Source organism: Phodopus roborovskii, unplaced genomic scaffold, assembly GCF_943737965.1.
Source record: "Phodopus roborovskii unplaced genomic scaffold, PHOROB, whole genome shotgun sequence".
In the NCBI taxonomy this organism is placed as follows: domain Eukaryota; kingdom Metazoa; phylum Chordata; class Mammalia; order Rodentia; family Cricetidae; genus Phodopus; species Phodopus roborovskii.
Window position 1 is genome coordinate 2,220,188 of NW_026126434.1, and position 11,857 is coordinate 2,232,044.

Sequence of the window (11,857 nt, forward strand, 5' to 3'; positions counted from 1 at the left end):
TGATGACCATATATAGATCAAATATATGGTGAAAGCTCAATTATTCATCAAAGCACCCCCTTTAGCATTTCTAGCATGTCAACATGCAATAATCATTTCCTTTTTCAGATACTTAAACTTAATGGTGCCATAAAACTTGTTTCCCTACGTTTTAGAGTATCACCTTACATCTTCTTTTTCACTCTCATTGAATACTAAAAGCTTCCTGGGTCATTTTTGCTTACAACAAATATGACTGTCACACTATCTGCTTATGCATCTCTTCTTTCTCCTCTTTTTTTTTTTTTTTTTTTTTTTTTTTTGAATTTTTGTGTTATGTATTTGCATGCCTGTACACGTACATGTGAAAGCCAGAGGTTGATAATGGGTGTCGACTGTCCTCAGCCACTGTGCACCCAAGGATCTGCCTGTCTCCACCTCCCAGCACTGAGATTCAAGCACAAATCACTGTACCCAGGAAACATGGGAGCTCTTAAGACCAAACTCAGGTCCTCCTGCTTACACAGCAGCCACTTTGTGAACTGGATCATCTCCCAACAACTCAACTTCCTTAGAAACTGAGAGGGAATTTGAAGAGGGAGGCTGACATAATATCAAGTGATTCACTCCCTGTGTGTATTGTTTTAGCATTCTTAGGAAGCAAATTGATCTGGAGGGATCAGACAAGCTCTACAAAAGGACACAGACATTTCCCCAGCTTTATAAGGACAGTATAGGCATAGTTTGCTTGAACTAAGCATGTGTTTATTAGTTGCCAAGAACTTTGTGGAAGGCTGAGTCTATTCTAAAGCAGAAACTAAATCCATGAGTTCACAGCTTCAAGAACACAAAAGGAAAGGACCTGGAAGCCTGAACAATAAACTCTTCTGAGAATGCCAAAATTTAGACATGACAAATGGGAACCTGGAGGTACAGTCAGAAATTCAGGGTATTCTACGGTTTAAGAAGTCAACTACATAGAAGACTAAATTTTTTGTATCATTTCTAACATAAGAACATGCAACTGTCTAACTGAAGGGCACTTACAAGAGCTTGCTGATGAATGGGCCACCAGCAGTTGGTATTATAAAAGAATTTCCCCCAAAAAAGGACTAAGGAAATGGCAGAGAGTGCGCTCACGGACAAGTTGGCTCAGGATTCTCCCTGGAAAAGGGGAACATCAAGGTACAACTACAGAACGGCAATCAGATGTCACCCAACCCATTTCCAAGTCTAACAGCTGTAAGCTTTCAAAAGCCGAATCTACTAGAAGCAGCAGTAATCAAACAGAAGTTGAATTCTAAAGCATGTTTCATGCTATCAATTGTCATGCAAGGGGAGAACGATTAATCATGAGATACACATAGCTCTTTCTCTTCTGAAATATTAGTGTTCCAATAGTCTCCCTATTAGGGAAGCAACAAAGATGTCTCAAAACCCATGAGGGAAATACTGTAAAATCTGTTTAGGGTTTCTTTCACTGTGGTTTTGAGTCATGAAACGAAAACTACCAAGTCAGACACACCAAGAGTCTGATGAACTTGGGCCAGCCAGTGTGAAATAATCAGCTCGACCACATGAATCAAGCCAGGTGCTTCTGAGCAGGAGGGGCACCTGCAGCTAAGCAGAAGTCCATACCCTCTCTAAAGACACTAGAATCCAATTAGGGGACAACCGATACCACCTCAGAACAAAAACTTAAATTTACATCATCTGTTTAAACACTTGGCTGGGGGTGGGGGACTCCCTGACAACAGTGCCTCTGGTCTCAAAAAGGAATGGGAAGCAAACAAGAAGTAAACTAACATACATGCACCTGAGGAAGCGCCTGCTTGGCCAACACCCCTAACCTAAGAGCCAATCGCAGAAAAACACTAGTGAGGATCCCACCACTCTAGGCCAAACATGCCAGGCCAGCATCATCCTGGAGAGAGGACAACAGATAGAAACGCAAGAGAAGCCTGTAAAAGAACTAAGCAAAAAAAGTAAAAAATAAGCAGGGATACCCATAGCAGTCATGACGTCAGCATGCCAACTCAACACGGGAGTGGGGGTACGCACAGCCCCTAATCTATTGCTCAGCTTTAAAATTGACACTGGTCACCCAATACTTGACCTTTCATGAACAAGCATCATGACTTTGAAAACATTATTGAAGTGGGGATGAGGGCTAGAGAGCTCCCTAGCTCCTCAAATTCTCATTCCCACCACCTAACGCCCACTCAGCAGGATGAAGTGTAACCGCAGCTACTGTCAGGCAGCTAGAGAAACCATCACACAAATACAAACACTCATGCAAGTGATGGGGGCAGTTCCTTCAACAAAGATAAGAGGGACTTTCACATGGATAAGCTTGCTACCTCCTGGACGTCTTCTGGATTTCTTCGTGAGACAACCTAAAACCAAACAAACAGAAATAGCTCGTTATCAAATAAGATTCCACAGCTCTGTAATTACTTTCAATAGCATTTGCATGAAATTCCATCTGTGGAAAAGGAAATAAATGCTATGTCACCGACTAAAAGCTCAGTCAATGTGCTAATTTCATTCTGCGACATTCTCATCCTCGGCCACTGCACACCCCACTGCCAGGATTCAGAGGGTGCATGTGTGTGTGTGATAGGGAGATCAAAGGACAACTATGGTCAATTCTCTCCTTCCACTTTTGTATGGGTTCTGAAGATGGAACTCAGGCTGTCATGCTGACACCATCCTGTGACAAAGCACCCTCCACCCACTGAGCCATCTTACCCCACCAGCAAAGCTCTCTGCATCACTCTCATCAGAAAGATGATGAAAAGACCTTCTTGCAAATACAAGCAAAGTATTTAACCATACCCAAAATGAATAAAGTTAAGCCCCCATACCCAAACTTTTAGGACTTTTAAAATGAATGTTAGCAATTGCAAGTAATAGCACTAAAACAAAAACACTTCACATTCACTAGATTGCTAAGTGCTTAGTGGTATTTTCCTGAGTGAAGTTCCAGGCATTAAGGTTCAGCCACCAATTCCACAGTGCCCATTGCAGCATCAGTTACTGTGACCAGGGCAGCCCACACGTTCCTTCTATCAAACTTTTAGGGACTTATCAGTAGCTTGGTGATCGAATGCTTGGCTTGGGTGTTACACGTGCCCTGTAAACTGTGTTTGAGCACTAGGTCCCCAGGCGGCAGTGTGGTTCTAGAAAGCTGTGGAACCTTAGGAGCTGAAGCAAGCTGGTGGAGGCAGAACAGCAAGTCAGGTCTTTCAAGGTTACGCTTGCATCTGGTTCTAGGTTCGTTGGTTCCTGTCTACAAAGTCACAAAGGAATTCTAACTCATGCCTACACCACCACACATCAGCCCTGCCACAGGTTCTCTGCCACTGTAATCATTCTTCCCCTAAGTTGTTCCTGTCAGGTCTTTTGCCACGACAAGAGAAATAGCTAACACACCTGACACATGTGAGGCGCAGACATCAGGTAAAAGCCTCGCCACCAAATGTACACACACTGCAAAAGTGTACATGTGCATACACTGTGTCAACTAATTATCACCCTCTCAGACACATATAAAGGAATCCCCTTTTCTACTAGGAAATAAAACTATAAAAATTATTCAACTCTTGCTACTGTATTTCCTAAGCCATCAGAAACTAGTCACAATCCATTTTAAGAAGCCAATCCTGAGTGTGAGTTGTGTGTGTGTGTGTGTGTGTGTGTATGTGTATAAGACTAAGGAGAGGCAACACACTGTAAGACCTCTTTTTTTTTTTTTTTTTCACTGTAAGACCTCTTGAGCACAGGGACTATCACCCATCCTCAGGACCATGGCTGGGATGTATATGATCCCACAGCCATCTGGGACAAGGAAATCCATGGCCCTGAGCTCTCCAAGGCATCAGTTTTAAACTGGGTAATACCCCACTTCTCTGAGGTCGAGGTCATCCAGCTTGATATGGGTGGACACAGTGATTTAGCTAATGTGAACCCTGGGACTTTCCAAAGGTGCTGCCACATAGTGCTTAGAACCTAGACCAGGAGGAGCTCCACGTGAAACACAAATGTCCCCTGGAAGGGGCTGATTCCAATGTCCCTTCAACAACCCAGACAAACATGAGGCTCTATCCTGCTAAGATCACTGCTGTTTACAGTCTCTGCACAGCAGGCTCCTCAGGAACGGGGCCCAGAGAGCTAATTTGGATGGGCACTGAGCATCCCATTGTACCCAAGTCCTCCATGGCTACTCTACCATTAGGACTCAGCTAAGAAAGTAAAGTAAGAAAGTACTATGTTTAAATACAACATGAACTTCAAAATAAAGATAATAAAATATGACAGAGAGGGCCATGCCTTTTTACTTTTCACATACAGATCTCTAAGAGTGGTGAAGGGATTACAGGCTACACACACACACACACACACACACAAAGGCTGTGTGACACTGAACATGACTCCCTGCTCCCTGTGGTGACTCAGTACACCAAATGTACATTCATCAATACAACACATGCAACTTTGGCTTTCAGACTTTGACTTTCAGGAAATATACCCATAATTTCATGTGGGTATATTGCCATCTTTAAATTGCATCTCACACACACAAAACCATAACTCTGCCAGGATGATTAAGCATGTCAAAGCATTTAGCTCATATATATAATTGTCTTCCTACCAAATTCAACCTCCAACTCACTGTAGCACCTGCATTTCAGCTCCTCACTCCCTGGCCTCCCTGCAGAGATGCAGGTGTCACAGTCTGGCAAGAAGATGTGTGCCAGCTATCACCTGCCAGCCAGGTAGTCTGCCCCCAGAGACAGCACCTGCAAAAGCCATCACCAGACATTTACATTTTCTAGTTCTCTGAAGCCAGCAGGCTCCCAGATAAGACAGACAAGTAAATGGGATAGATTCTAGGCATTCCACTTTCTAATGAGTTTCCGAGAAAGGTTCAAAGACTGAATGTCTGTGTCCCCCTAAAATTCCTACACTGACTCCTTCATCCTCTGATCTCAATGTCTGGATACAAGGCCTTTGGGAAGTAATCAGAGGACTAGTATCCTCACAAGAAGAATATAAATAGCCCATCAGTCATGACATACAAAAAGAAGACAGACTTCTGCAAATTAAGAATCAGTCTTTTCCCAGACTGCACCCTGACCACTGGCGTCCAGAACTAAATGTCTCATTACTTAAGCCACTCAGCCAATAATGTCTTGTTACAAAACACCAAGAATTCAAAATGGTTAAGATAGGTATTGGAGGATAGTGAGATGGCTCAGTAGGTAAAAGTACATTGCCAAACTTGACAACCTAAGTTCAAATCCTGGGACTCACATGGTAGAAGGTAAGAACCAACTCCTGCAAGCTGCCTTCTGACCGCCATGCTAACACACATAAATAAATGTAACAAAAGACAGGAATAGCAGGAAAAAAAAATCTCAAGTCCTGGCAACAACACTCAAATGGTAAATATTCAAATGTTTGCCCAAGTTGTTTTACTCCTATCAAACATTACCAGTTATAGCACCAAACTATAGCAAACCAAACTATAGCAAACTATTTCCCAGCCAAGATTCAAAGTAAAACAAAATTCAAGGGCTGGAGCAATGGGGACCCAGGTTCAATTCCCAGCACCCACATGACAGCTCACACCTGTCTGTAACTCCATCCAGTTCAAAGAGATCCAACCCCGTCATACAAACATACATGAAAGCAAAACACCAATGTACATTTAAAAAAGAAAGAAAAGCAAAATTCTTATCATTAAGAAGATTTGCAACTTAAAACAAATCTGAGTATCTGAAACATCAATAAACAAATTTCAATAGATCCATTTACTAAAATTCTGGTATATGAGAGTTTTAGGCTAAACAGCATTAGTCAGAAAGGAAAGGTAGAATAAAAAGACCCTGGACAGAACAGACAAATCTGAGAGCCATAAGTTTCCCAATACTTAAGTGCTCATCACTTTCGGACAAGAAGGCCATGTTGGACAGTATCTAATGAGATGTTTTATGTGGGCATTCAGCAGCAAGTGCAGTGAGCATCCGTCACCAGCCTAAAGTGTTCAAAGGAAACTCAACTCCCTGCTCACTAGTGGTCCTGAGGAGAGTACATTCTCTAAGCCTCAACTCCCCCACCAGAAATTCAAAGTAACAGAGGTACTTGCTCACTGGGAAACTTTGTGGGTTTTGTTTATATCAAATGCTTAATTCATGGTAAGCTGTATCCAAGTACACTGCCATCAGTCAATAAAAGTTAGCCACATGAAATGAGGATCCCAAATTATGTGCAAGGCCGAAAACCTCGCTGGGCAGTGGTGGCGCACCCTTTAGTCCCAGCACTTGGGAGGCACCAGCCTGGTCCACAGAACTAATTCCAGGACAGCCAGGGCTACACAGTGAAACCCTGTCTTGAAACACTCCCCCCCAAAAAAGAAAGAGAATAAAAAGCTCACAGTATTGCCCAAACTGAAGAGCATGTCTTCATAGACATGCTCCAGAAGACTGGTTATTTTTAACGCATCAATTCTTCTAAAATTGATACTCATTCTCAATGAAATCCTACATCAAAAAAATCTAAGTAGGCATTTTTGAAGAATTTGACAAACTACTTTTCAATTTCATATAAAAATGCAAGCAATCCTAAATAACCAATATGCAGATTTTGAAAGAGTGCTAACATGACTTGATTTCAAGGTTTAGTACACAGATATAGTAAAAATAAGAATTAATTAATTAATTTTAAAAGCTAAGTAGTAGCAAGAGGAAGAAAGCCACACATGCCAATGATGTACACATGAGTATTCACAAAGCTGCACTAAAAACAGCCCCAACTGAAGGAATCCAGACATTCATCAACAGGCAAACAGATAAAATTACTGCAATCACAGTTGGCACTGCTCAGAACCAGCTAAGAATCCATATAGCGGGCACTGCTCTGTGCCTGACTGCTCTGGAAGCTTCTGTGATTATCACATTCTAGTAAAATACTTCTGGTTACTCTACAAACAAAAACGAAAAAGAAGTAATAGGGAATCTGTTGGCTGGCCTCTATATAACTATGAAGTTATTGCAAGCCTGGCAGGTTCCAGAAAATTAAAAACAGAAAGAAAAAGGAGACTTAAGATGGAAGAGTCCCTTTGTTATCCACAATGAAATGATTCTAACTCTACTCCTGATGATCACAAATGCAAGAACTATTCCACAAAGCTCAGTCAGGAGCAGGAAACATGAAGAAGGCTCTGCTAGCTTTTACCTTGTGGAGTTCTCAGGGGAGCACCATTTACCTGATGAATTCTCCTGAGGGAAGATGTTTTTCTTCTTAAGTTCCAAAAAGCAGTAAACATTTTACTTGATTTATAATGTTTGTTAGGCATAACTTTTTTAAATGCACCTCCACATTGATCCTGAATTTAAAAAAACAAAATCTGAAAGCATGTAAAACCGGCTAGGGGGCCCCTGAGATGGCTCAGTGAATAAGCCTGACAAGCCTGGTTCAGTCTCCAGAGCCCATATGATGACAGGGGGCAAGCGGGTCCCACAAGCTGTTGTCTAACCTCCACATGCATGCCAGTGGCCCCCTCACACAGACACATGCATACACACAAATAAACAATGATAAAAACAAAACAAAAACCTCAGGCTGTGGTCACAGCTCAGTGGCACAGGCTCTCACTTCTGTGAGACCCCAGGTTTGATCCCCAGCTCTGACAACAACTACCAAAAATAAAAATGAAAAACCCACTAACATTGTAGAAACCACAATCTGTAACATAAGCAGTAAATGAGGACACTTATAGAAAGAAAGTCAATGTCAATAATCTTCAAGTTCAATGACCACAGCAACAGGCAGTGTTGCAGCACATACATGTGGTACATCTAAGGCTAATTTATATTGGGATATTTGAGGTCTGCCTGCACGACAGGAGGGAGCATTGGATCTCATTACAGATGGTTGTGAACCACCATGTGGATGCTAGGAATTGAATTCAGGATCTCTCTCTGGAAGAGCAGCCACTTCTCTTAACAGCTGAGCCATCTCTCCAGCCCCTGTACTGGGATATTTTAAATCTGCATTTGACCAACCTTCTTTTTTGGAAAAGTAATAATACAATTATCATTCTCAGGGCTCAGTTAAGCTCCACAGACAATCATAATCCCAGGCCTTTATAGGCTGCATCCCTTTCTTCCACTCCAACCTCCTCTCCTTTCTAGACTCCTCCCATCTTGCACCGCCAGAGCCACAGCAATCTGTCTTCTGAATTCCCAGTGCTTTCCTGTGATGTCTGTGGCACTACACAGTCTCCTACACTACTGTCTCTAGTTAAGCACCATAGACTCCATTCTGTGTAAGTAGAAAAGGGAGGCCCGTGCACTCCCTTGCACACCTTAGAATGCAGAGTTCCTAGCTGGGACTACACACCCACTACTCATGGTGCCGAGAATAAAGAGGAAAATGTTCTGAGCTGGAACAGTGACTCAGTGGTGAGGAACACTCACTGCTTTTGCAGAGGACCCAGGTGCAGGTCCAGCACCCACATAGTGGCACATTATGGTCTGCAGCTCCAGTTCCAGGGGATTCAACTAACTACTTCTGGACTCTGCTGCACCGAGCACGAATGTAGACACATACCTATGTAGGCAAAAACAGTCATGCACATAAACTGAAAATCATAAATCTTAAAAAGAAAACAGAAGAGGAAAAACTCAAACAGCCTGGGGGCACTGCAGTGACCAGTGCTTTAGTTGAAATGAAACCAGTGCTAGACACCTGCCCTGTGTCAATAAGAGGGAAAGGCCAAGACCCAGACAGATGGGACACTGGTATTAACAGTGAGGAGTACCAGCATACTGGTGTGATAGGCGCCTCTTGTCTGTTGAATAGTTGTCTATGACCTTTGTATCAGGGTATCAGGAAATCAAACATCTCATCCACTAAAAAAAGCATCAAGAATGTTATATGAAAAAATCTCCTCATCTCCTTATATTTATTAGAAAAAATTACAACTCACACCCCACCCATATAACAATCTGACCTCAAAAAGGGAAGGCAAACTTCTCCCTAATCTTCACAAAGTTGGTCTTTTTTTTTTTTTTTTTTTTTTTTTTTTTTTTTTTTTTGGCTTTTCAGGACAGGGTTGAGCCTGTCCTAGACTCAATTAGACTAGGCTGGCTTCACAGAGATCCACCTGCCTCTGCCCTGCGAGTGCTGGGATTAAAGGTGTACACCACCACCACCACCACCACCACCACCACCACCACCCAGCTTCTTCTTACTATCTTTTTCTTTTCCTTCTTGCTATCTTAAACAGACTTACCCAACCCAGCAGCTTATATCTGTCTGACTCTGCACTATTTCCAGATGCCAACAGCCAGCTGCGTGTCCCAAGCTCAGCTTACCCCAACCTAGTCTCTCAGGTTTCTCAGGGCCAGCTTCCTGCATGCGTTCTAAATGGATACTGTATTAGTATCCTTCTTCAACCACACCTGTCTTCCTCAAAAATGAATACTAGCAATTTAGTTCATTCCTGACACCATATTTATCTTGGAGTTAGGCAGAACTGGTTCCAAAGACCAAAGCTACCACTGCTTTGCAACAGTAACTTTAGCAAACTTCTAAACTTCCTTGAATCTGTTTCCTCATTGTGAAGTTGAAAATTAAACTGGGGGATGGGTACAAAATGCCTAGCTCACACACAAGCACAGCACATATACGCACATATTTCATGTTACTAATACTCTCACTTTCCTCTAAGGGAAATAAGTAATTTTCAAAACTTAAGATGAGCAATAAAATTTAAGGAAAACAGTGGTAAATTTGGACACTGAACTGATGTAAACAGCCTTGAAAAAATATTTAACATTTATTTATTTGTGGTGGGGAGACATTTTTGTCAGTCAAAGGTCAACCTGCGGGAGTCAGTTCTCTCCTTCCACCATGCAGGTCCCAGGAATTGAACACAGCTTTTCAGGCTTGACAGCAAGCACCTCTATCTGCTGAGCCATGTTGCCAGACCAGCCTGTCCTCAAATCAACTCAGGTGAGATCATTTAAGTACACATGTATCTCCTTCCAAAAAAGGCTCAGGAAAACTCTGAAACAAATGCTGGAGGTCCAACACGGGTAACCTAATAGTGAATCCTTTGCCAACAGCCTGCCTGCCTCACAGAAAACCCATCACTAAATGAGAAGTTAAAAGGAGACAGCTCTTAGGTTATGTAAACCAGACAACACACCCACTAACGTTTTTAAGTGTGTGCTTTCTTTCTCTCTGGAACAAGCCAGCCCACTTCTGCAAATTGCATTCTAAGAGAAAGTCCAAATGGGACAGAGACTAGGTCATCCATTTAAAGTCATCCACCAGTATTCCACCCCAGAATGGCTAGTGGAGGAAGGCTGCTATCCCACAGCTAGCCATCACCCCAGTCTATCTGGAGTCCAATCTCCTGCCTGGGGTCCTCAACATCTCCATCCTGGGGTCCCTGCCTCCTGCCTGGGGTCCCAGCATCTCCATCCTGAGGTCCCTATCTCCTGCCTGGGGTCCTTAGCATCTCCATCCTAGGGTCCCTATCTCCTACCTGGGGTCGCAGCATCTCCATCCTGGGGTCCCTGTCTCCTGCCTGGGGTCCCAGCAATTCCATCATAAGTCCAATCTCCTGCCTGGGGTCCTCATCATCTCCATCCTGGAGTCTCTTCTCCTGCCTGGAGTCTCTGTCTCCTGCCTGGGATCCCCAACATCTCCATTCTGGGGTCCCTTCTCTGTCTGTCGTTCCTGTCTTCTACCGAGGGTATCCTGAGTTTCCATCCCCATGAGTCCTACCTACCTACCACTAGCCGCACCCAGCCGCAGTCCCGAGCCCCGCCCCGGTGTCCCTATCCAGGCACTCACCCGGGCGGTAACCTTATAGACTGTGTAGCCCCTGGGGTGTCGCTGGGGCTCGGTGACAGTGTAGAAGCGGGCCAGGTCGGCACTGTGACCCCAAGGAGAGGTCATCCTCCCTCCGCCCCTGACTCCGCCAGCTGGGGGACCATCGAGACGCCCCAGCCACAGCGGACCCCAAGCAGCACACCGCAGCACGACGAGGGGGCGGTGGCTCCTGGGGACTGTCTCGAGGATCTGTTTCCGGATCACTGCAGCACTTCCGGATCAGCCTCGTCAGCATTCTGGAAAGGAGAGGCGTCCCACAGGGATTCCCTCCGAGGAGTGGCCTGGGATGCCCTAAGAGTGAGCGCCGGTTCCAGTCGCTGCCTCTCCTCGTGCACTGGCTTCCACATTAGAGCTGATGAGAGGTCTGGACCTCCCGCCCTGAGCTCAAGCTTCTGAGCGTCCTGGGTAGTTGAAGAAGCATCCATGCCCGCTCAGCATCTCCTTCCCTACTCACGAGGCCTTACAGCAACATCTCCGCGCTCTGACAGAGTCGTCCCAGTTTTCGTTAGGTGAAGCCTCTCACCTGCAGCCTGCCTTGCCATACCACGGCTGCACGCACAGCACGCCCCAACCAAACAGAGGTTCACAGTCCTAGGAAGACTCCTAGCTTGAGACCAGCATGAGTGAAATACTGAGTTTCGGGTTAACCTGAGCTACATGGAAGAGAACCTGTCTCAAAACAGACAAAATTCACTCAGCTGCAGGAGCCAGGATAGTCTGGTACATGTAGCAAGATTCTCAGACAAGTTTGTCTTTGTTTTGTTTTTGTTTTTTGCTGTGTGCGTGCGCGCGCGCGCATGCGTGCCTGTGTGTGTGTGTGTGTGTGTGTGTGTGTGTGCGCGTGCGTGCGTGCGTGTGTGTGTGTGTGTGTGTGTGTGTGTGTGTGTGTGTGTGTTTCGAGACAGGATTTTTCTGTGTAGTCCTGGAATTCTCTCTGTAGACCAGGCTGGCCTCGAACTCAGAGATC

At 44.4% G+C, this 11,857-nt stretch overlaps 1 protein-coding gene across 5 annotated transcripts in view; it reads right to left on the bottom strand.

The window, feature by feature from the left end:
* Window positions 1-11,065, bottom strand: part of Rps6kc1 (ribosomal protein S6 kinase C1) — a 117,284-nt gene extending 106,219 nt beyond the window's left edge. For 3 of the 5 annotated variants that reach the window (XM_051186621.1, XM_051186620.1, XM_051186618.1), the window contains exons 1-2: window positions 10,852-11,065; window positions 2,340-2,375 (exon numbers count right to left, since the gene is read on the bottom strand). In XM_051186621.1, coding sequence (XP_051042578.1) covers window positions 2,340-2,375; window positions 10,852-10,956 — 141 coding nt within the window. In that variant the 5' untranslated portion in view covers window positions 10,957-11,065. Of the gene's footprint in view, window positions 1-1,026; window positions 1,047-2,339; window positions 2,376-10,851 lie in introns of those variants that run through there. The other 2 variants (XM_051186619.1, XM_051186622.1) reach the window with 2 other exon arrangements.
* Between the last annotated feature and the right edge of the window lie 792 nt (window positions 11,066-11,857).